Raw genomic sequence first — 26468 nt, 5'->3', positions numbered from 1 at the left:
TATCAGAGTACAATCTGGGTGACGAAACTGGCCTACCCAACACAGAATTTCCTTAGCAGCTATACCTCACAGTTTGAGAGAAATCTCTTGGCTGAAACCCCAGAAAACCCTTCCAGCAGCTCCTCAACACAAAACTACTCTGCAACCCCAGCGTCTGCCCAAACTGCACTGCGTCAACCCCTCTCTGTCTCACATTGGCCCTACGTCAACCTTTCTAGGCCTGCGTCAGCCCCAAGAGGCCCTGCGTCAGCTTTGGGAGCCTCTGCGTCAGCTGTGCTGGCCCCTCTGGTGCTCTGTGCAGCACATGGCTGCCTATTCGTGGCCCTGCTTGAGCCCTTGCTGGCTCTGCGTCACCCTCCTTGGTTGATGCACTGCTCTCCTGGCACAATCTTTGCCTTCTCTGTTTCTCTGTACTCAATGCCCCTCAGTTGCTCTCCTGATCACTGATTCTATCTCTCTTAGCAAACCCCGCTCTAGAGAATAGAATGACTGATCATCTAGTGTACTCTCCAAGTGACCCTCAAGCCTCCTCTTATACTTTTCCTGTTGACATCTCAACGGATGAGATTAAGTCCCTAATCAACAGATGAGATTAAGTCCCTAATCAACGGCTAAGATTAGATCTTGCTTGATCCATGTCTTTTGGACCATTCTAACACAGATTCATATTAATACACATTAATATTTTATTTTCCCTAAGTTTAGACTTAAGGACTCCATTAAAAATATTAATTATTTTAATATCTCCTGACCTGTTTAGAATCTGCCCAAACCCTTTCTGGGTATTGGAGATCTCATGTGCCCCACCCTCTCCACTAAATTTCGTGGCTAGAGCACATTCGATGCTATCCCAAATCAACAATGTCCAAATGAGGCTCAAGCATCATGAATTTATAGCAAACGTTGAGGACGAATGGACGTGATTGTTGGGCTTCTGAGCCTACATAAGTCTGCTGGCCAACCCTGACAGTTTGTTTATAATCAAAATAAATTCATAATTTCATTTGTACGTGTCGGAATCGGATGATCTTTAGATCAATCCTACACCTCTCAGAGAGTGGAATCCAAGAAAAATATCATTTGTCATAAATAAGATGACCCATGTGGAGTTTGGCCCTAGTTGCCAATTTTAACACATTTGGACACACAATTTTGGATGATTTGGTCTGAAAAATCGCAGAAGAAGAGGGAGGTCGAAACCTAAAGTTGATGAAGAATGTCTCTTGTGGAAGATTCGCCCCATTAGATCTCTTCTTGGAAATTTGTTGCTAGTCTCTTGCTGATGAATTTTGCTATGAAGGAGGATTCGACTTGGCATCTAGAGGGTTGAAGTCTTTGGTCATGGGTCTTGGATATCTCACTTTGATCTTATTCTCTAAGAAGAGAATTTTTTTGGGTTTTCCCCTTGGAGGGGTCTTTCCCTAGCTTGGAGCCTATATCTTGCGTTCTTTTGTTTGATGTGATCTTCATGTTTTGTACGTTTGATAATTGTTTGATGAAGAAGAACAAAATTAAATTAATAAGAAGCCAACAAATTTCACAAGCAGTTATCAAAGGAAGGAAAATCTAATGTAATCGTTAAGCCTCTCGATTTTCCAACACAATGACCTCCCAAAAAGGCTCAACACTCCTTCAAATTGACTTTAACATCCTCCCAATGGCTAGTAGAGGAGGACAGATCCTCACTTTTGGTCCAAAACTTGCATGGTGTGTGCTTCAAGGCTTGATCTTGATGATAACATAAGTGATATTAAGTAATTGGAGGTAGAAGTAACCCTCCAATAGCTATTAGAAATCTGATGTTCCATGGACTTGCCTTGAAACCCCCCACAACTTGCTCCATAAGCCTCCAATGTCTCCCTTAAAATTTCAACTTGGTCCTTATTGCTTGAAAAGAGATGCTTTCTTCCTTTTTCTTTGGTAACTTGCCCTTCACTTTGAAGAAATTAACGTTGCTCGACTTTCCATCCACGACTTGGTCCAAGAGCTCCTTTGACTTGGCTTGTAAAGGTTTCCTAGCCTCCACAAGAGTGGTCAACCCCCTAGAAAATTGACCCCAAGTGTAGATCTCCAATGCCCTCACTGAGATGAAGATTCTGGAACATGGTTTCTCTTGCCAAAAATTTGTAGATGCCTTTTAAATGATCACTTGACCCATTTGACTAAGAACCTCCAAAAGCCTCTCAAAAGCCCACATGTGCCATAAAAGGAGGATATCCCCCTTTGACTGAAGTTCTGAACATAACTTCCTTCTGGATCATCATTTCAGAAAATTTTCTAGCCACATGGCAAGGAGAAATTTTGATGATTAATCTGAGCGTTTGATGACCAAGGAACCTGGGAAACCGCATTGGGAACTCCCAACTATTGGAAAATGTGAGACTGCCATGATAAAGAACTGTGACAAGATGAAGATACCAAGGCCACGAATGCCTACAGACTCAATAAGAAAACAATGCGGTGAACAAATAGGTGCATTGGGATTTAGGGGAAAAGTGCAATAAGCGATCGCCCTTATAGAGCCAGAAACTGAGTGTTCCCATAAATCAGAAGTCTTGATAGGTCCACGTCCATAACGCCCACATAACACCCCGAGACATAAGAATGCCCATCAAGGCAAGGAATTGCCACCCAATAAGGGGATGTTAGCAGTGCCATAAAACCAAGCAACATGAAGATGAAGCTAAGAGGACTGGCCATGACCGTCCACCATTAGGATCTAAAACACACTCTCACATAATCATCATCCCACATGGCTTTACAGGGCTTTAGACTTGCATTCCTTGGGTTTACAATGGTGCTTCAAAAATGAATCTGTGCATATGTACCCCTGCTGAAAGAGGGGTAAGAGGAAGTTATCAAGATCAATCATCAATCATATGCACCAATAGCAAGTGATCAAGACATCAAATATTGGAAAGATTCTGATTTCAATTTAGTGGACTGTTCATTAATTTAAGTGTTGTTGTAGTTCAACTTCAATAACAGTAGAGTATTAAAGATGATTTCTATGATTTCATAGGCACAAAATTCTGCTCAAGAATCATTATCCTTTAAAGTGTGATGAACTTAAATATTCAGATTAGCATTTAAAATCATGAAGCATAGACATTCCAATATTTGAGCACTCAAGAGTTGTATGGTGCACAATTCAGTGAACTGTAATTAAGTGTTGAAACAAGCAATAAATCAAACTTAAAAGGTTAAAAAATGTTGTGTATAATTGCTGATTTATGAAGTAGATTCCATGAACCAATTTATTAACCAATTAAGATCAAACCCATACATATTAGTCTTTGCATCAAAAATATAACCAAGATATGCAAACCATCTATTAACATATTTAAATAGTGAAATAACCGAGATTTCCTCAAATCATTTGACTGACAGGCTAAGTTGTTCCGCACATGAGAGCAGTTGTTATTTAGATTAAGGTCTTGCAAGCACATTTATCTCCACACATTGATATGAAACCCCATCATTAGATGTGAAAGCATGCATATTAATATTCTTTAATGCCACAAGATGAAAACATATTTTTTAGCATTGAAAATTCAATGATAAGCTTGAAGAAAAGATGGTTAAAGCTTGATCATCATAGTTTTTTTATAGATCCATCCATAAGATAATGAAGTTAAACCAAGATCCAAAGAATATTTAACTAGTTTAATAGTATTGAAAACATATACTAGATCATGTATGCTAATCGGTAATGAATATCACCATTGAGAAAAGGTGAGCATAAAATAATCCAAACCTCAAGTAGATAAGAAAAATAGCTCCAAGGTTTGAATCTAGCAATCTAATCTAATGATTGATCATGTAACCCTTAGATTGCAAGTAAAACAAAAAATGAAAAGAGAAAATTCGTATTGAGATGGTTAGGAAAAAGAAGGAAGAACCATAGGTGCTACCATTGGGCATGGAGTCTTAGCTTATTCTGTGAGTAAATGTCCTCTACCTTGAATGTTGAAGTCCCAAAACATCGCAAAGAATGCTTGGTGAGCATCAAACCTTGGGGTCTAATCTTTGCAAAAGGCAAAGCTAGGTTAATCCAAAAGAAAGGAATCCACCTAACTGTTACAAATCTTAAAATTTTAAGCATAAATCAAATTAAAGAGGCAATACCCTTAGATATTCACCCCTTGTACTAACATCTAGCTTAAAACTTTCACAAAGATGTTAAGCCCTATATAAGCCCATGTTAACCCTAAAACCCTTATTAAGCCCTAGATATAGAGTGATTAAATTTATATTGCTATTCTAGATAGAGAGAGAGAGTTTTCCATTCCATTCCAACCATGAGAAAGTAAAAGATAAGCCCTCCTCATATAGATAAGGCACCTTACAAATCACGAGTAACAAATCATGTCCTATTACAATACCATGTGGCAATACAATGTGTTCAAGCAAAACCATGAGTTAGAACAAGAGGCACTCTCAAGACTATGGTCTAAAACCATTTTGAGCCAATAAAATATTATATCATGGAATTATCACCTCAACAAACTCAAACACGTGAATCAACTAGTCAAAGAGAGAGGTATACTCCGCAAAATGCTCTAACAAACATGTGTGAATGTCAAGTGGTCAAAATGCAGGATAATTTTCACACGGCAATTTCAGGCATTATAACTTGGTCATTTTTACCCAAATTTCTATTATGACCCCATTCTGAATTTTTCAAGACCATTCTACATCCAATGGCATTGATCTGGTGGGATTTTGGGCAATTTGTCAAAAAAACTACCCTTGATGCTGGCGACCCTCAAAATATGAGCTAAAATCACCAAATAAGCACCTCTAACCACCCACGTGTGAGAATACTCCTCCAAGTGGCTCATGCATGCTACATATGCTGACAAGTGTACAAAGTGTTGATGTGGACACCTCAACGATGTCATCATCATTGTCCATTATGTTGACATGAATCCCAATGCAGTGACTTGGATCCCAAGAATGACATGGATCCCAATGTAGGTAGATATGGTTGAATATAGGTACATAGATCCCTATGTTGCATGAATTTCCGGTACGCTGGCACTTTGGGTACCGGGGAACAAGTATCCAGCACGACTAGAAGCTTTGCCCAAATTTACAGGAAACACCAAGTTGGGAGCGACAACAATATAATATATTAAAATTTAATATATATTCAAAATAAAAATCAAATAGTTAATTTATTTCCATCCAAAACTTGCCAATCAAATTCCATCTTGCAATGAAATATGTAAAAGATTGAACTTTGAAACACTGCCACAAAAAAATCAAAATATTAATCCATCAACAATTTGCCAATGAAAATCCTTGCCAGCAAAGAAACATGTGAAACTCCCAAACCGAAAAAAAGGCTATTATTACTTTGATTATTATGTGATTTCATGCAACACTATATTATATTCAACTTCGAAATTCAAGTTTGGAAATTTATAAAATGAAATGGACTAACACACTACTCTTTCTCTTTATGACCATCACCGTAGCTTGTTGAATCTTATCATTAAAGCTTCAAGATAGACTTCAAGAAAGTAGACTTATTTGCAATTGTTAAACTTCAAGATTTGCAACAGAAGTTGTAAAGGAATGACTGGCCACTGTCTATATTTTGTTAAAACCTTTGCTACATCTCCACGTCTCTATCACTTTACAGAGCCCATGCAGTCCAACCCCCTGACCTAACATGTATCACTTAGAAAATAAACAAATGGTACCTTCTTTGCTCAAAATAGGTACCCAAAAGGTGAAAATCTGCTCAAAATAGGTACCCAAAAACGTCAAAATATGTTGTAGTGAAGCTCCCGAAAAGCTCCAAAGTACCCGTTGAAGCTCCCAACGATTTTGGAACGTTTCCTACTAGCGCCCAAGCTCCCAAGAGTCTGGGAGCATGGGGTACGTGCTCTCCAATGCCTAGGAGCGGTAACTGTGGATCCCAAGGCAATGTTATGGGTTTCGAAGTATAGTGCACAAATCCCATGTCAACACCCACCTCTCATGATGCATCAAGCTTTAAAACAAGTCATTAGGAAGTGCACATTAAGTAATTCTCTTCTAACAACATCTTAATATAAGTTAATTTTAAAAATGGCCTAAGTTTACCATGGTCGAACAACTCCACCCCTATTACATATGTCAATTCCTAGAACATAAAGCATTTACTAGGTCACTTGGTTAAAAATACGTAAAATAATGAATAATTTATGGAAAAGGAAAGGAGAACCTTATGTTTTGACCCTCAAAATCATGCATAATGATGTATAAGGTCTACTATTGGTCTAACTAGCCCTTTTGAACTAGGAATCTTCATTTTTTTTACTTGTAAGCCTTTAAGAGGGAGTTTTGCATAGAGTTGCCACCTTGGCACCTTATTATTACCCTTTTTATATTTTTCTTTGATTTTTCTTAGTCTTTTTCTTTAGGTATGCAATTTTAGGATAGGACTTTGGGGTTGGCCATTTTTAATAAGGTGGCATAGCTCTAGCCTCATTATTTCTTCATTTTTTTAGACTTCTTGCTCTTTACCTCTAATCTTTATTGGCTTTATTTAACTTTGGCTTACATTCTTCTTCAATTTTTTCATTTAGGCCTTACTAGATAAGTCAAACATAGGTGAGGATAATATCATTTTATGTACAAGATGGTAGTGAAAGGAAGAGGATGGAATATATTAGGTATGATTAGGATATGCGGTACACTATTAAACTAGATCACAGTTGTACAATTTGGCATAAGTCAAAACAACGCTTATTTAAGGACAATCATGTACCCCCATGGTACACAATACAATATAATAAAATATTTATGATTAAAATGTGTTATTAGATCATACTCGGATATTAATACTTTCATGAAAAGTTAGAAATCATGACACAACTTCAAAATAAGAAACCCACACATGAAATCATAGCACATCAACTGAAAGAAAGATGAAGCATGAAGAACCATTTGCAGGAGCACATATCATCTGAGGTGTAAGGCATAGGAGCTGATATCCCACGGGAGAGTCATATGACAAATCTCATGGATGATGTAAGGCTGGATGATCATATATTTGATGTAAGAACTGGAAGAAGAACTTTATAAACAGCAGATATGGGCAGGAGAACTCATCATGCCGCATCAATGTAGCCCCTAAGAGTGGTCTAGAGGTAGTTTCCCTTTTGGGGTTAACAAGATCATAAAAAATTGAATTTTTTTTGCATCATACATTCAACTGCTTGTTCATAAAGGGGGCCTCCTTAACTCTTTAACCACCTCTTGTTGTCCACATGAATGTATGAATGTTTTGACACTGATCTGTCATCTATGGAAAGTGCAGATGAATTTGTACATCATGCAGCAACGGCCGACGATCCACAAAGATAAACCAAAAGAACACAAACCTTATAAAAGTAAAAACGAATGCTCAAATTTTATATACCCAGCATCTAGCTTACCACAGGAAATCCAAACAAATAATCAATAGATTACATTTTTTGATGATATACAAATGTCATATGCACTGCTACAATATAGAATGCATACCTTGTTGATAAGACCATCATCAATCACAGCACTGCTAATCTTCTTAAATAGCTCATACAGAGCTTCTACCTCACTCACACTAACTGCAAAGAAAAAGAAAAAATGACAAGAAAAAACAAAAAACTCACTCAAAGGTAGCCAGATAAAATTTGTTGTATTAGCTTTGAGTATTTATAATCAAAATCGAACTGCAGAAACATTTCAATCATTCAGTCCAATTCTATGATGATAATCATTTTCATGGAAAGAATTAATTTAAATCTGATAGGAACAATTTCCAATATTCGTTCCATATCCTGGCAATCTGAAGCAAAGGTATCCAAACAAAAAGGCAGAACTTACAAACTGTGTCCCTTGCTATTATTTCAGGATCTTCAAGGCCCCGAGGTTTCTTGAAAACTTTTGTGTCAAAACACTGTACCAGGCAACCTAGTAGGTGGTTGAATCCCTCTAGGCACTGCAACATGATATTTCCAAAATGTCAGCACACTCCATACCTGCAAGGAAATAATAAGCTAAAGTTACTCTGCAGTTATCCAGCTGTTGGACAAGTTCCTGGAATCACAAATTGTGGGGAAAGACTGTATAACATACATATCACCAGATTAAAAAATTCACTAGCTATTTGTTGCTAAAACATTAATCAGCCCAAAAAGCCAAGAAAAAGTATTGTTGATTTTCTGTTCATAGTTGCCAGACCAATGTAGATCCACAGCCTCTCCTGCACCTGATCTGCAACAGCTCATAGGATCTACTTAGGATCCATTTCCTGAGTAGGTCCTATGAGGGGATGGATCCAAAACTAATTCTTTGCTAGATCCTACCCTCTGTGTGTGATTTATGAAGGATCCCGCTATAGGAACTAAAAAGAAATACAAATAATGGTCGAAACAGAAAAGGAATATTTAAGATTAGCTCTAAAATCTAGATTCTAAAATGATCCTAGAAGATGTTTGCAGAAGGCTACTGCATTGAGTTCAATCTGCCCTGAAGATAATTTTTTTTATATATACATGTTATATTTATATAACAGAATTTACAAACAGCAAATCACAAGGTGGAAGGGTATATACAATGGACCTTATGCACTCTTCCATAAGACTAGTAATGCAGAAATAAAGTTTGAATAGCTTAATGAATCTAAAGATTGAACATCTTTTATTAGTAGGGAATCCTTGGAAAACAGAGGGTGATGTACCTCATCACACCACATGCCACAATATGCAGATGAAGAAATAACTTCTTGCTCAAAAACAAAATTACACCTAATCTTCCAAAGGGAAAAATAGAGCAGAGACCATCCAGCACTGACAAATCCCAATAAAGGAGTGGACAACATAGCTACAATCACCAAACAAGGCTACATGCCAATGGATCCTGCACTCAAGAAGAAATTAATACTAATCCTTGTTAACCCTTGAAAATGCATGATTCATTTTGTAATTTCAAGCGCCTTTCTTATCTTACCAGCACAGCGGAAAAGACTTGTGGTTTAGCGGCAGTTACAGGTTGCAGTTGAAACACAGAGGCTATTCACCTTGTTCTATCTTCCCTGAACACAACCCATCATACAAGGCAAGGACAAAGGTGTGGAGTAATGGTGGTTTGATGGAGGCCTTTTTCAGGAGACATATTTCACCTTGAGATTCCACTTAGGAACACTTGACATGGTTACAGAGCTTGCATTACTTCTGTTGCACCACTAATGGAGAGTCTTGTTCCTAGGTTGAACTCACAGCCCAAGAACACGTGGATGGAAGATATGCACATGAAGCAACCATAGAAGATGAATGCCCTACATCAAGAGGTCTCCAAGGCATGATGTATGGCAAGGGTCAAAAACAGGGCAAGGAGAAAACACCCTACCTTATTTGAGGTCCAAACTATGACATGTGGTAAGAAAAGAAGCCAAAGAAGGAACACTCCTCTAAGAAAGGTGCCAAGTGGAGCTATAAGCATTTGTATGGAAAAATGAGGTCCACTGGGGGCATTACACATCATTCAAAGCATATTTCACATATTTGGAGGTGTGTTTCCTCTTTGAGAACTTTTGGGGGTAATGACATGTTATTTGATCCTTTTCACATAATTGGAGGCATATTTCACCTTTTGAGGAATTTGGGGTTAAGGACACATTGTTCAAGGCCTTTCTACATATTTGGAGGCATGTTTCAACTTTGAGGAGGGCTTTGGGGTGAGAACACTTTGTTTGATGCCTTTTTTGCATATTTGGAGGAAAGATCTTTGCATGAGGAGATGCCACGTGGCATTGTTGACATGGGAAAGCCCTCAAATGAAAAGAATCACATGAAATAAAAAGATGATAAGTGATGCTATGGACCTTTTTTATTCACTCAAAAAGAAAATTCAATGAGGATTCCAAGGCCGCCTTAAAAGAAATATTATTTATGAATTAGGATTTGATTTGAAGTATATAAATAGAGGAGATTCATTGGCTAAAGGCGTGGTTGAATGAATTGGAGTTCCCCTTCAAGAATAGTTGAATTTTTTGGGAGGAAGAATTAAGAGGCAAGTTCAATGTGAGGTTTCCATCTTTCTTTTCTTTTCATGGATGGTTAGGTTTTTGCAAGCATTGCCATGGCTTCTGCTGCTGAAATAATCTTAGAAGAAGGGAAGGATTGCTTCAATAAGAGGATGTTATGATTGAGGTGAAACCATCCCTAACTCTTGATGTAACCTTCAATTATCAAAGGGGTTTGCCACTGTAATTTTCTGGTTAGGGTTGTTCACTCCATCTAGAGGGCTGCCCTAGTTAAGGAGGAAGATTAAGTATGACATGTTAGGTTCTCTTGATCATGTGGTGAAATCCCATTTGAAGAATTGACGTATTTTTAGATGTTCATCCAATAAGTAGGCTGTCTCATCGTGTCTACTTCATTTATAGTGTCATGTGTGGCTGTCCCTTAATTGTCCAAGGTTGTTGTGACGGTGCATCTCATTTAAAAGCTCACTTAAAACCTCTCCTAGGGTCAACTACTTCCAGAGGCACCCTCACAAGGGTGTTGTGTTGCTGATTGAATGAGATCTCTTGCTCATATTCTCCAAACTAAGACATATCTCCAAATTTCTCCTTCAGATATGAGAGTGCTAGCTTGACACGGTATATCAGATCTCCTCACTCAAACCTCAAATGACATAGGCACTTATGTATTGTACTTTATGATCTACGTGATATTCCATGCATTGATTTGATACTTAGATGTGGGTGTTATAACTTCTAAGTTAGTCATGAAAGTAGTAAAAAACGAAATGAGATCCAATAACACTACATAACATTTACAATTTTAGTATTTGCCTCGTCATACCATGGGGGCACATAATTATCCTTTAGAAGTGTCATCATGTTTGGGGTCATGTTGTACTACAAGGAAACTGGTTGAGGTAATGTTTCCCACATCCTAACCATACCTAACACTTACCATTATTCCCACTACACTCCATTCCATCCATAAAAAGTTATTCTCGCTCATGTTTTGAGTTGACCACTATCACCAAAAAGGTCTCATTGAGAAAGCCTAAGTCAAATAAGCCAAAATGGCTAGAGTTGGAGAGATAATAAAAAATTCAAAAACCAGAAATATTAAAGCTTGAGCTATGCTACCTCATTGTGTGGCCAATACCCCCAATCCCATGATTGTCAATGAATATCTAAAGAAAAAGGGACTTGATCAATGAAAGAAAAAACTTAAAAAGTGAACAAATAAAGAAAAAGGAAAATAAAAGGGGTGGTAAGAAACATTGCCGAGGAAGAACAACAAAATGGTAAAGCTCCCTCTTAAAGGCTTCCATATAAAATCCTAGCTCTAGAAAGCTAGCTGAACAAAGTTGTAAGGCCCGTACATCATCTTATACGATTTGGAGTGTCATCACATGAAGTTTTCTCCTTCCCTATCATAAGTTATTCATCATGTTTCCTACCTTTTACATAGGGACTTAAGAAATACTGCCAGTCCTAGGATTTGTTACGTGTATGAAGGTTAAAGTTGCCCCCCATGGTAAAACTTAGGCAGATTTTAAAATTAACTTATGTTATATTGTGCTAGAAGAAATCACTATGGGCACATCACCTAATGGCATATCAAATAAGTTGGACCCAACACTATAAGTGTGAACCTTGCATTGGGATCCATGTACCATGCATCGCGATCTGTGAGACTGCATTGGGATCTGTGTACCTATATTTGAGGATATCTGTTGACATTGGTGTTGATTTTCCTTGGGCCCTAGATCAGGTCTGAGGCTAATCATACACACAAACACACTAAGAATCCTTAACCTACTAGCACTTTGCAGAGTGGAAATCTTCAACGGTGAAATCAATTTAGTACACAAATATATGAGCCCAAAGTTCGATTTAGTTCATCAATAAAAGAATCATGGGTCTCTTGTACCAAGGATCATGGCCCTTGATCACCAGTACAGCTAGTATACATAGTATACAACACTAGGGCTTGCAGTCCGCAACATCAGATCTGCAATCTGTCCAATGAGAAATAGACAAGAACAAACACATAGCTTACTTGCTGAAGTAGCCCATCTATATCAGTCCTTTCTGCACTTCTTGTCCTGGACACCTGGCAGGTCCTTTTGCCTCCTTTGATCAGCTACACACAAGTGTATTTGCTGCTCCAAAATACACTGTATACTCAGCCCCTCCAATCAGCCTTCTCACAGTGACTTTGCCTCTTCAATGTCACTGTACAATCATCCCTTCTTATATCAACTTCTCACAGTGACTGAACCCTTATTAGGGCACTATATATCAGTCCAACAGCTCACAGTCCCTTTGCTTCATCAAGGTGACTGTGTATAGGCTTCAGAGCAGGTTGTCCATACACGCCATAGATGAACAGACTTCATACCTTAATCTCTGCAACCATATACTTCATCAAATCAGCCCTTCTCACTGTCATAGGTCCTTCTCCTCTGCCCTAACTCCTTCTTTGTCCCTGTTCACAAACTGGGGCTTATTTTGGCCTCTCTTGAGTCTTAGGGCAGACTTTACCACAGAGAACCACCGTACCTCCTGAGGTTTTGCGGCCCTACTCAGCAGACAAGACAGAGGTCTTTTAGGCCTCTTTCAGTGGCCTGGCCTCCTTCCCAAAAAGCAGAACAGAACAGAAATATATGACACAGACTTTCTAGCATGCGGCTACCTGGACAGAGCCCTAACTAGGGCATGCACCTCACATAGAAACTCGGCCTCCTATCTGAGCAAACTCGGCCTTCATCAATACAAAATTTATTTATTGGAGGGGACACTTGTCTTCATGTCCCTTTGGACCACACATGTGGCATACTATAACATTATTCACAATTTTGAGGAGACCACCCTTGTATTTGAGGGTTATGTCGATGGTTTTGTGCCCGCACAGTTTTTTGCCCATGGATTTGATTTGACATCATGGTTTTACCTAGTAGATTCTATTGATCTATTGTATTGAGAAGCCTCCTTATCTATATGAGGGAGCCTACTCACTTTTCATTTGTTGGAGAATATTTAGAGATTTGCCTATTGTGTTGAATAGTGCTTCCATATTTTTCTAGTGTTGTTCTAGGATATTGCAAGGCTTGTTTTTTTTCATGTGTGATGAAAGAAGCTACTACAAGGTCAAAAAAAGACACCTTGCTCTACTTGAGAAGGCAATTGAGGTATAGGTTTCTTGCCTAATTCCCTATGATCATCTTTGTACTGTTTCCTTTGCATTAAGTAAGGACATCCTAGGGCTCTTCCTTCTTGCATTTGGCCAACCATAAAGTTCACTTTGTAGTACTTGGGAGAGGACTCATAGAGGACATTCCCCCCATCCATGCTTGAGAACTTCACCTTGACTAGTCAACGCTTGAAAGATGATCCTTCTTGGTGCTCTCAAAATTGACTCTTCATAAAAAAGGGTAGACTTACGTACCCCATTGCCCATCTTAGTCATTGATCTTATCGATTAATCTCTTCAACCAAAAAATCACCTTCCAGAATCCAGCCTTTCATTTTTTTCCTTTTTTCTTTGTTATTTGCAATCTTGGGTTCTAAGGTTAGATTTGTAGAACCAAATTGCTAGATCCAAACCTTGGTTTTGATTTACTTTGTTAGATCTTATTGGATTTGGATTCTACTTGCACTAATCACTTCTTCAATGTTATATTTATTGAAAATTGCATAAGCTAGCTAGCTCAACTAGCTGAAATAGGGCTTAACTTTTGTTTTGAAGTTTGCTATATCTATGGATCTAACCCATCACCGTGAATGAACTCTAATGAGCTTGATCTACACATCTTGAGTTTATATCATCTCATATCAAAGATGGAAGACATGTTGATTTGGGGTAGCATCGGATGTGCTCTAGCCATGAAAATTGGTGGAGAGGCTAAAGCACATGAGATCTCAACCCAAAAATGGTTTGGGCAGATTCTAACCAGTTTGGGAGATATTAAAATATCTAATATTTTTAATAGAGTTCCTAAGTCTAAACTTAGGAAAAATAAAATATTAATGGGTATTAATATAAAACTGGGTTAAAAGGTTCCAAAAGTCATGGATCAAAATCTAATCTTAGCCGTTGATTAGAGATGTAATCTCGGCCGTTGATGGACCAACGAGAAAAGTATAAGAGGCTTGAGCGTCAATTGGAGAACACACCAGAGTGATCAGTCATTCATTTTGCTAGAGCGGGGTGTGCTAAGCAAAGTTGAATCAGTGATCCGCAGCGAGGGGCAGTGAGTACGAGGTAGAGAGGCAGAGATAATACTGGGAGACCAACGCAGAAGCGGAGAGAGCCAAAGCAGTAGTCAGTCCAGGCTACGCAGAGCCCAACAAAGGCAACGCAGAGCCCAGAGAGACTGTGTCATCCATGCAGAGGGCAGAGGGAGTGACGCAGAGGCTCCCAAAGGTTGCGCGATGCCTCAGAGGGTTGACGCAGAGAGTCCTGGGGCTGACACAGGTCAGCAGGAGGCCGACGCAAAGGCCAGAAGGGCCAACACTGAGCTTCAGTTGTGTCGGAGAGGGTTTCGTGGGACAGGATTTCTAAATACCTATTTTCGAATATAGAGGTATTGTTGCCGTGTATTTCTCTTTGTCGGGTGAACCAGTTTAGGCACCCAATTGTACTCTGATAAACTGCATAATAATATAACCCTCTGAATAGTTGCACCGGTTTTCCCGCATTGGGTTTTTCCAGGGACATTGGTCCAAAAATAACGGTGTCACTTGTGTGCTTGTTTTCTTTCAGTTGATGATCTGTAGATGTTGATACTGTACTTGTGTTTATTTTCAGTATTTACATGGTAAATAACTTGTTAAGTAATTAAACAAGTAGGAAGAAATAAACCAGATAGTACAGGAAGAATTTCTAACGGGTTAAACTTAGAAATTCCAACATGGTATCAGAGCGTGGTTGCAGATCACAGGAAAACTAAAGGCATCAACCGAGCAGAGCATTTGCAGCAGATTCAGCTATCCCGAGTGACAGAGCTAATCCTTGCACAAGTCAACAAAGGAAGGAGTGACGCAGAGAGACTGCGTCACTATTCTGGGCCAGAGAAGGGCAGCGGAGAGGCTAAGGGAGGCAGCATCAGGCTCACGCAGAGGCCAGGAGGGCTGACGCAGTTGGTTGGGGGCGCTGATTTCCCAATGTCGGGATTGCACAGAGCCAAGTGGCTCAATCCTTCAGTTGTTGGGGCATAGGAGGCTGTGGGTAATTTGCAGAGCAAAGCTAGTGGGGTACTATGGTCGAAACAGTACCTAACAGGACAAGACCAAGGTGGACGGAGTTGTTGCTGAGGCGGATTTCTAGCCAAGGAATCTAGATCAGTGGTGCAGTTGCACAGACGATCGGAGTGGGGCAACTCGACATTGGCAGAAGCATTTCTAGGAGGGAAATCGGACTCAGGAGGAGTCAAACCAAGAACTTCCAGACGGGAAGTTGAGAGACTCAGCAAGAGTCGAACAGAGGACTTCCAGCAAGTAAGTAGAGAGACTTGGAGGAGTCGATAGAAGAGCAGTGAGAAGGCAGTGAATGGACTGAGAGATCAGGATAGGCTGGACAGAGCGTCCAACTTTGTGGTCTGGAAGGCCAGGATCTTGTCCATTTTAGACAGACATCGCCCCAAGGGCTTCGTCACGAGAGTGATAGCTGTCCCAATTGACCCGGTAGCTAATGAAAGGTACGAGGAGGCAATGGATAAGGCTAAGTGCATCATCCTTGATGGGGTCAAGGATCATGTGGTACCACATATTGCCGAGAAGGAAACAGCAAAGGAGATGTGGGATGCCTTGAAGACGTTGTACAAAAATACTTCCGTGCAGAGGAAGATGCTCTTGGAGAATCAGTTAAGGGCATACCAGATGCAGAAGGGAGAGCAGATAGATGTCTTCCTCAGTCGCTTGAAGGAGATCCGTGACCAGCTAACTTCCATAGGGGCCACGCTGGATGAGGAATTGATGGTGAGGACCGCACTAAACGCAGTTTCCAAGGATTGGGAGGTATTTTTCCATATCATACTCGGCAGGACGAGTCTTCCAAATTGGAAAGAACTTTGGGCAGCTCTTCACCAAGAAGAGATCAGACGGCTGACCAAGGCGAGGAGTAGCGTAAAAGGGGTCAGGATCAAGGAGGAAGAAGAGGATGTGGCTCCACCATTTGCGAGAAAGCAGGAGAAGAGGAAGAAGAACGACCTCTCCAAGGTCAAGTGCATTCATTGTGGGGAACTAGGTCATTTTGCGAACTAGTGTCCTAGGAAGAAGAGCAAGGGAGAGGCTTCGAACTCGAAGGCAACGCCTGCAAAGGCGATGAAATAAGTGGAGGAGGAGGACGATTGTGCCATGAGTGCTCATGTGCCACTTGAAAAGAAGTGGGGAGACATCGAACTGTAGTCAGACAGACTACAGACGATGAGGTGCAGGATCCTTGAGGTACCCAACCTCTTGGATTATACCTTGCTACGGGAGCCCCGAAGAGGAGTAGCAGGACTGGTGGATGTCGATAGAGACAGATGCGGATGGAGCGGCAAAGGGTGCTACAGTGCAGGAGTCCCCGAACAGTGTGAGGCTAGCAGGCTGCAATAGTATGAGAGACACGAGAGTGTTGCACCAATGCAGGATGGCACAAAGAGGTGTGCAACAGTGCGAGATGTAGGGAGTTGTTGCAGCAGCGTAGAGGTCAATAGAGGGAGCACTTGTTAGCTGCAAAGGGAGCTTCAGCATCGAGAGTGTCTCTAGCCTAAGAAGGGATGTCAGAGTTGGGTGGATAAGTTACTTACTTCTCAGTAACTGAGTTGCAGTGCAGTAGCACAATGCAGCATGATGAGAGGGGATGTAGTGTAGATGCAGTGTTGGGAAGATGGACCAACAACAACATGGATGCAAAGGGAGCTGCCGTAGGAATGCAGCAGTGGCAGTGGCAGGGCCATGGGCAGCAGTACAGGATGTAGCAGTGCAGAGGATGTTGGGCGGGAAGGCCTAGCATCAACAAGGGACCGATGCCGGATAATCAGGGTGATGCTCAGTGTGGAGTATTACTAGAGCACAGTCCTCGCTAAGAGGGAGTGTTGATTTGGGGTAGCACCAGATGTGCTCTAGCCATGAAAATTGGTGGAGACGCTAAAGCACATGAGATCTCCAAGACCCACAAATGGTTTGGGCAGATTCTAATCGGTTTGGGAGATATTAAAATAATTAATATTTTTAATAAAATTCCTAAGTCTAAACTTAGGAAAAATGAAATATTAATGGGTATTAATATAAAACTGGGTTAGAAGGTTCCAAAAGTCATGGATCAAGCCAAATCTAATCTTAGCTGTTGATTAGAGATGTAATCTCGGCCGTTGATGGACCAATGAGAAAAGTATAAGAGGAGGCTTGAGGGTCAGTCGGAGAACACACCAGAGTGATCAGTCATTCATTTTGCTAGAGCGGGGTTGCTAAGCAAAGTTGAATCAGTGATTAGCAGCGAGGGCCAATGAGTACGAGGCAGAGACACAGGGATAATACTGGGAGACCAACACAGAAGCAGAGAGAGCCAGAGCAGCAGTCAGTCCAGGCCCAGCAGAGGCAGAGAGACTGCGTCATCCACGCATAGGGCAGAGGGAGTGACGCAGAGGCTCCCAGAGGCTGCACAGTGCCTCAAAGGGTTGTCGCAGAGAGTCCTGGGGCTAGCGCAGGTCAGCAGGAGGCTGACGCAGAAGCCAAAAGGGCCAGTGCTAAGCTTCAATTGTGTCGGAGAGGGTTTCGTGGGACAGGTTTTCTGAATACCTATTTTCGGATATAGAGGTATTGTTGTCGTGTATTTTCTCTGTCGAGTGAGCCAGTTTAGGCACCCAGTTGTACTCTGATAAACTGCATAATAATATAACCCTCTGAATAGTTGCACCGGTTTTCCCGCATTGGGTTTTTTCCGGGGACATTGGTTTAAAAATAACGGTGTCACTTGTGTGCTTGTTTTCTTTTAGTTGATGATCTGTAGATGTTGATATTGTACTTGTGTTTATTTTTAGTATTTACATGGTAAATAACTTGTTAAGTAATTAAACAAGTAGGAAGAAATAAACCTGATAGTAGAGGTAGAGTTTCTAACGGGTTAAACTTAGAAATTCCAACAAGACACCAACAATAATCCATGGCATCAAGTTCAAAAAGTTGTCTTGAAACTTGATATCCTCTCAACGTTTTGCATTTCATGTATTCCTAAAAACAGTAAAGCTATGGATCGATGCCTTACATGATATAATGCTTTGGGTCCTAACGCAAATGATTTAAAAGCTTTATTGGTTGAATTAATGGCATTTGGATTGCATATTATTTGCTTCCATGGTATGTGTTTGGCACTATATATCATAATCTATCAATACTTGGGCATAAATGTGATGCAACCCTTGTTCTAACAAATCAATGCATTTAATTGTGGAATTATTTAGCCCTTGGGACAAACAACTTGGGTAATTTTCAGCTCTTTTTGTTGAGGGTTTCTAACACTTGGAAATCTTTTCATCTTGATACAAGAAGTTTGATGTATATGGCATGGATTGAAGTCTAATGTCTATTATGTGCATGTGAAACACCTCAATCAACTCTAAACACATTTTGAGCGCATTTCTGAGTTTAATATCTTACAGCTGGTACATATATTTCAGTTTTGGAACTTCCTTGAACAGTCAACTTGATTACACTAGCACCTAAGCATTGGGTTAAAATTTCAAGTTTGAATTGTTTCCTTCATTTTGTGGTGATATGCTACTGCTTATGGACTGATGTTTCACCTAAGTGTTGAATACAGTCCTAATCAAAACCGTGGGTACATACTGATATAACCTTGAATACATAACAGCAGAATAAACGGCACTTTGAATTTTCATTGCATTGTTAATGAACCCTCTCTCAAAGGTAAATTATTGATGAAGTTTCCATATGAAACCTAATCTATCTTGCTGTCCCAAACCCTGATATTTTACAGCAGTGATAATTTGAACTTAATTCCACTTTCAAACAGGCTCTCAATTCATTATATCTTGTGGTCATTTTGCGAACAAGGGCTAAATAGTTTTATGACATTGCATACAATCTTAACAAATTCTGAGCTACACCTTGTTGCCCTTAAAGGTCTGATATATATATTATATATATAGCAGAAGTAGGGTTGTAAGGTAAGTAACATTCTCCACATTTAACTCTTGTGAATAGTGGATTCTGGAAAGATTTGGTAAATGATATGGTTCATTTAATCTTTTAAGATTCATGTTAAAGGTCTAACACACACACATATAGTATGTGTAACCAATGTTGCAGGAAACGTTCCCCCCCCCCCCGATCTAACCCCCGAAGCGTGGTCCGTACAGATGCGTCCAAGAAGCGCCTCCCAAAACGCGCTTCCGAAATTCCGAAACACGTTTCGGATTGATAATGACGCTTCCTGGAAATTCCGGAAGCATCCCTCCGAAATGCGTTTCGAAATCTCTGAAGTGCGTTTCGTACGACACTTCGGCCGTACGAAGCGCGGCGCTTCGAAGGCCGAACGTACGTGCTTCAGAAAAGTGCGTCGCGCGGCCTAAGAAAATCAATTTTTTTTTTATTTTCTTTAAATTTTTTGGTGAGTTTGCTTGTTGGGAGTGGGTCCACCTTGGGTTAGGGTGAGGAATGAAGGCAAAAAAAATATAGAAAAATATAAATATAGCAGATGCTCCCTCATGGTAATGTTAAATTCTTAAAGTAAAAGTTTTTACTTAAATTTTTAACATTATCATGAAATAACTCAGGATGTTTGAGAGTGGTTCCAGCCTCATTGGACTTCATATGGAGAAAATAGAATTTCATATCCTATTCAAAATTCAGCAGACTTAATAGTTTTCAGGAATTCAGGATCAATGGGATTGTGGCATTTCATTAGATTATATCAAGTATGAAGGTATGTGATTAGCATTTAATCAAGAGCACCAAGCCCTATATGTACCCTAGTGTTGGTGGTGTTAATTGTTGAACTCTTTTGTCACGCCCTTAGCAAAAAATTACCTTTCAATCAAGTCAAAATCATCGATCAAGCATGTTAAGCTTTTTCTAACATATTTTGAGTCTTGAATTAGGTAGTTTGATCAAAATTGGGCAATGTTGACTAATATCCCTAGACAATTGAGGTAGAGGCAAAGGCTAGACAAGAGGAGAAGAATCTAGATTCTAGATGGTTGATGCATCTAAATGGTTGATGCTCGAATAATTAATCATTAATGTACAATGGATGCTATATCTATCTTGATTTATGCAAAAATATGCATGTTTTCATGTCTTCTACAACTAATTTGGTATTTGGGATGTTTGTTTTGAGTATAAATGCAAAAAAATATAGATATATATATATATATAGCAGACGCTTCGCTTCCTAGATTTTTGGAAAATGACACTTCCTTGTCCCCGCTTCCAAAAAACATCCCCGTTTCGTCCTCGCTTCGTGCACCATTGTGTGTAACTAAAGAATGTCATTTTCACTCATTTCCCTTAATGAAATTACGGTTTTTTCCTACAGAACAAAAATAAATTTTATATATATATATATATATAACAGAAGTAGGATAAGTAACATTCTCCACATTTAACTCTAGTGAATGGTGGAAAGATTTGGTAAATGATATTCTTCTTTAAATCTTTTAAGATTCAAGTTCACATTGTCATGCTCTAAGGCTTATAACTTGAGCATTGTGAATGTCACTCTATATTGTTTATTGAATGTAATGCTTCATTACACTATAGTAATTCAATGTTTCAATGGTTAATGAGATGTTGAATATTAAGAAAGTTTGATACATTTATGTGCCTTGCTCTTTCAATTGGTTTTCCAGCATAATACAAGCATTTGTCTCATTTACACATCGTTAAAGCTTGTTTGATCTAGCAAACAATTTGAAAAGTCTCATTTACACATCGTTAAATCTTGTATGATCTAGCAAATAATTTGCATGTTTCAAGTTGTCCACAACCTTGAGAGCAAGTGGGTGAAAGTTGCTAGTTGTCTTAATCAAGTCCAAATTAGGAGAGCATCCCTTCCTATACAATGACCTAGCTTGATTTGACCTATAAGGTTCCCCACCTTGACAAGGATATCCCTTCCTTTAGTCTAAATTGTGCAGCAAGGCCACTGAGGTCATAATGGATGGCTTCCCTATGAGTTGCCTCTAGGCTCTCTTGTCAGGGTTAGGACTTTTCCCTCTAGGAGAGAGTTTCAGTGGTAACAAGACTAATTATGGCACATCAGTGAATGGCTTAATTATGGCTTCTCCATGATATTCAAACCCTCTTCTTCTTAGATCTTGACTCCATAGCCTAATTAGATAGGCATTGCTCTTGGAAAGTTCCACCATCCCTTTATTTCTAGAGAATATCAAAACATTATTTTCCAAGGATCCTTGGTCGTAATCATTTTCTTTTTTTCTTTTTTTTTCTTGTCTAGAGGAATCGGCAATTGGGAAGGGTTCATATTAGTGTGACGCATAACCAATTCGGCCTACTACCACTATAAACCCTAGGTGTAACTGCGCTGCCCCAAAGATGGAACATGGCTTCATGCATGAGGGATTTGAACAAAGGACCTCATCAGACGCATAACTTTACATAACATAAGGTTGCTAAGTGAGCTAACCCCGAGGGCCCTGATACCCCTCACATTTTGAATGAGGCCTATACTAGTGAATTTTTTCATCTCCTATGATTTTCATCACAAAAAGCTTTGGATGGTTAAGGTGTTTGCTTGGTTCCAAGTATTGTTGATGACATCGATACTAATGTGCTAGAGGTTTTGTGATGCATTATTCGATATAATTGTTTGTCATAGAGAGATAGCATTACCCCTAATCATGTGATGTTTTGGTCTGCATTCTTTGCTAGATGTCTAGACATGAGTGATCCAGATTGGATCATTATATTATTTTTCATCTATCTCAATGCTTTCAGAGTGGAAAAATTGGAGGAATCAGCTTCGAGGGCCATTTTTACCGGCAAGACCCAGTGTGGAGAATTTGGGTCTAAACTCTTTCGCGACCAATTTGAGGCATAAAGTGAGGTTTTTTGGGGTCCAGAAACTATCTCTTGCACAAGACACTCTAGCGTTGTTCTACAATCAAAGACCTTTCCAACAATGCAAGAAAGATGTCAATCACAGTTCGTATGAAAAAGTTATGCCTCCCAGAAGTTGACCCTTCAATTTGACCACCATAATTCGAGAAGATGTCACGGCAACCCTTGTAACTCATGCAAAATGGGCTAGCCACATGTGGACTATGAAGAAGACTCTTGAGGGGTCAAATGTGCCATTATGGTTGAGACTTTGTTAAATTATGGTATGTTCTATGCTTAGTGCAATTTACTTCAATTTCTTCTTATTAGCCCAATGTCAATCTCATTGTTTATCAATCACATTAACATAAAGTAAAATGTTGATAGAACATAAATAAATTGACAGAAGACAAGCCAAGACAAGAGACACCAGATGTGGCGGCTAGACAAGGACAAACCCCAATGTGGGAAAACCTTTGATCAATTCTTATATAATCTTCAATAATTCAGAAGGAGAGAGAGAGATAGTACAAATATACAATTCTGTAATTTTATGACAGCAGCAGCAAAACCCTAACCAGCAAAGTCAAATCTGGTCAAACAAGTCAAATTTGACCTCCAATCAGCTTGGTCAATATCCTAGTCAACTCGGCCTCCAACAGCAAGAAGAGTCAACCCAAAATAGTCCGAAATTACAGTCAAACTTCAATCAATGTTGGATAGATCTGCAGTCAACCTTTTGATAGTCAACGCTGGTCAAACCTGAGGTCAGATCACCTTGGTTTACGTGCCAAAATCTGCGGCCTGCTAAGGAGAAGCAGTCACACCTAATCTGCAGTCAAAGAGGAGTCCACGCTGGTCAACGTTGGTCAAAGTACCTACCTGAAGCCCTGGTCAAACTCTGTCAAAGCAGCCCTAATCATAAATCACTTCGTCCTTCCACACGTGTGAGAGATATTGCTCCTTTTGTGTACCCAATCAAGTAAGGAGAGAGAAGATGTGTGTTGAGATGATGTGAAATAATGCCTTAAGGTCTCTTCTATTTATACGCCACGTTGGGGTTTAGCTGGGGGCGTGCAACACAATTTTACTCGCTGGCCGACCTTGACAAATTGTCAAGAAATACAAATAAATTAATAGCTCCATAAATACATGTTGGAATCAGATGATCGTTAGATCAATCCTACACCTCTCGACGAGAGGAATCCAAGAAAAATATCAGCTGCCATAAATAATATGACCCACATGGATTTTGGCCCTAGTTTCCAATTTTAACACTGCCTCTCAACTAAGGAGAACTCCATTTGCTAATCCATCTGTCTGTCAGTACTATCTCTGCTATCAAATGCACTGCCCTGCACTGTTCGGCTTTGCTCTGCTCTGCTGAGCTATGAAGAATAAGAAATGATCGAGGATGTGTCATACCATCCTCTACTGACCCGAAGTCAGTCCCAGATAAAAGAGAGTGTTGAATAGCGCTCTTACTGACCCGAAGTCAGTTCCAAAGAGTGTGTCATACCACTCTTACTGATCCCAGATTAGTTCCAAGAGAGAGTGAGCTATATCACTCTTATTGACCCGAAGTCAGTTCCAATTGATCCCATATCAATGTCAGTCATCCTAGCATAGGGAGTACGGTAGATGCATGATGCGTCCATCGATACTACTATGGTCCCTAACCCCATTTCCCTACTCATTGGCCAAATGAGAGGTACTTCCCATGAGTCCCAGATTGCATTGATAGGATGCCTCGACAGGAGAACCACTCATCCTGTTCATAAGTCACCACAGGGTATCACAGGGGAAGGCTGAACCATTCACCCTGTACACAGCGCACCATTAGGGGAGGGTGAGTCGCCCTATGGTCGCTTGTCGCTCCAAGAAGTACCCCAAGCCCCCCGGAGCTCCCAGAGCTCAATGCATGCATCATACAGGACCCTCATACGAGGGTCTCTCAACGACTCCAAGTCGTTCTCGGAAAGTCAAGAATTTGACCTTTCCCAGGGGCTTTGTCAGAACGTTGGTGACCTGCTCATCTGTACCGATCTGATGGAGCCTTATTGCTCCTCATTGTACCATATCCCGGATAAAGTGGTACCTGATCTCGATATGCTTGTAGCGATCATGGAATAAGGGATTCTCAGATAATCAAATCCCACTCTGGTTGTCACAAAGGATCACGGTAGTATCCAATGTATATCCAAACAGCTCACTAAAGAGCTTCTGCAACTAGACAGCCTCACAAGAGGCCATACTCGTAGCAATGTACTCTGCCACAGCGGTGCTCAAAGCCACCGACTTCTGCTTCCTGCTTCTCTAGGATATCGAGGCAAAACCCAAAGAGAAACAGCACCCAAAAGTGCTCTTTCGGTCCACCACACTACCTACCCAATTAGCATTGGTATATCCATGTAGCCTCACATCTCCGGCAGTGTATCTCAACCCATGAGTGATTGTGCCCCGAAGATATCTCAGAAGGTTCTTGGCACCAATCCAATGTGAGTGGTGAGGCTCAACCATATGTTGGCTCAACGTGTTGACTGCAAAACATATATCCGAACGAGAGTTCACCAAGAACATCAATGCTCCTATGAGTTGACAATACTTGGTAACATTTCCCAAAGCAGGTCTGGCAGCACTACCACTTAACTTCTTGAAGTCAAGCTCCATCGGGGTAGGCACGGGCTTGCAGTCCACCATACTGAATCTTTCCAATATCTTCACCACATATTTTCCTTGAGATAGGAAAATCTCCCATGGCTTCTGCCAGACTTTCAACCCTAGGAAATAGTGCATCAGCCCTAGGTCCTTCATCTCAAACTCAGAAGCCAACTCCCTCTTACATTTGTGAATGAGAGGGTCTGCACCTGTCAGAAAGAGGTTGTCAACATACAACACCAGTATGAGAGGCTTATCATCTTCAACCTTAAAGTAAAGGTTCGAATCAGCGTCATTCCTAGTGAATCCCAACTTCATCAAGTAGCGATCAAACCTCTCATACCAAGCTCGGGGTGCTTGCTTCAGCCCATAGAGGGCTTTCCTCAACCTGCGCACGTGAGATTCCCGATTATGAATCTCAAATCCCTCGGGTTGTTCCACATAGAATTCCTCTTTGATTGAACCATGCAAGAACGCAGTCTTGACATCCATCTGATGTAGGTTCCATCCTTGCGAAGCAGCAAGGGCTATGATCGAGCGGATGGTGGTGTATCGGGCAACAGGTGCAAATATCTCGTCATAATCTATACCTTCCTTTTGAGAGAAGCCACGAGCGACAAAATGAGCCTTATACTTTTCAACACTTCCATCAGCTCCATGCTTTATTTTGTAAAGCCACTTCGAGGTGACAACTGTTTTGTCCTGGGATCTAGGGACCACATCCCAAACATTGTTCTTCATGATGGACTCGTATTCCTCATTCATAGCATCCTTCCATACTTGATGCTTCATGGCTTCTTCGAACGATGAAGGCTCATTTTGAATGATCGTGCTCATAATGGTCAAGTATCCCTAATACCTGGTTGGCTTCTTACTTTCACGGAAAGTCCCTCTGAGTGCAATGCGTCCTTCAGTATCATCAAGTGTCCCCCTAAGCCATGAGGGCCTCTTCCTAGAAGAGGAAGGCTCTTGCAGAGGGGGATCAACAGGATCCATAGGTTTTTCCACTTCGGGCATCGTCTCATCTTCCCTCTCATCCGACTTTTGGGTGTCAGCTTCTTTAGTTTTCCTTAGAATAGGAAGATTGTCAACCTTGCTAAGAGCCATGTCTCCGTCAAAGGTGACATAATGACTAATCTTGACTTCCCTTTTACCAGCCACATAGATTCTATAGCCCTTAGAATTTTCACTATAGCCCATGAAGATTCCCTTCTTTCCAGATGCACCCAATTTATTCCTTTTCTCTTTCGGCACGTGAAAATATATAGGACTTCCAAAAATTCTAAAATGAGAGACATCAGGTTTCTTACCAATGAACATCTCTTCGGGAGTCTTGGAATCCAATGCTTGATGAGGGCATCAGTTTTGAACATATACGGCGGTATTTGTAGCTTCGGCCCATAGAAACTTTGGAAGCCTTTGATCATGGAGCATGGAACGAACAGCTTCCAAAATCGTACGGTTCTTCCTTTCCGCCACACCATTCTGCTCAGGAGTGTATGGTATTGTGGTCTCCCTCTTAATGCCAGCCTCTTTGCAAAAGTCATGGAACTCATTGGATTCATACTTGGTCCCATTATCAGTCCTTAAGATCTTGATCTTCTTCTCGGTTTGATTCTCGATCAAGCCTTTGAAGTGACAGAACCAGGAGAACACTTCATCCTTCTTTTTCAAGAAGTATATCCACGTCTTGCGAGAATAGTCATCTGTAAAAGTAGGATAATATAAATATCCTCCTAAA

General features: G+C 40.4%; 1 protein-coding gene across 4 annotated transcripts in view; it reads right to left on the bottom strand.

Moving 5' to 3' along the window:
• The window catches only part of LOC149205413 (calcineurin B-like protein 3), a 335347-nt gene that overhangs the window by 281562 nt on the left and 27317 nt on the right, over positions 1-26468 (bottom strand). For all 4 annotated transcript variants that reach the window (XR_016252450.1, XM_089395059.1, XM_089395057.1 and 1 more), the window contains exons 2-3: positions 7864-8018; positions 7522-7604 (exon numbers count right to left, since the gene is read on the bottom strand). Coding sequence is in view for 3 of the 4 variants with exons in the window: in XM_089395059.1 (XP_089251185.1) it covers positions 7522-7604; positions 7864-7987 (207 nt within the window). In the remaining variant the exon portion in view is untranslated. The remainder of the gene's footprint in view (positions 1-7521; positions 7605-7863; positions 8019-26468) is intronic.

This window comes from Pinus tabuliformis, chromosome 1_2 (assembly GCF_031772625.1).
Source record: "Pinus tabuliformis cultivar Carrire ecotype Pingquan chromosome 1_2, CPIR1, whole genome shotgun sequence".
In the NCBI taxonomy this organism is placed as follows: domain Eukaryota; kingdom Viridiplantae; phylum Streptophyta; class Pinopsida; order Pinales; family Pinaceae; genus Pinus; species Pinus tabuliformis.
The sequence above is the reverse complement of the archived record's forward strand: the minus strand, read 5'-3'. Positions and strand labels throughout refer to the sequence as shown.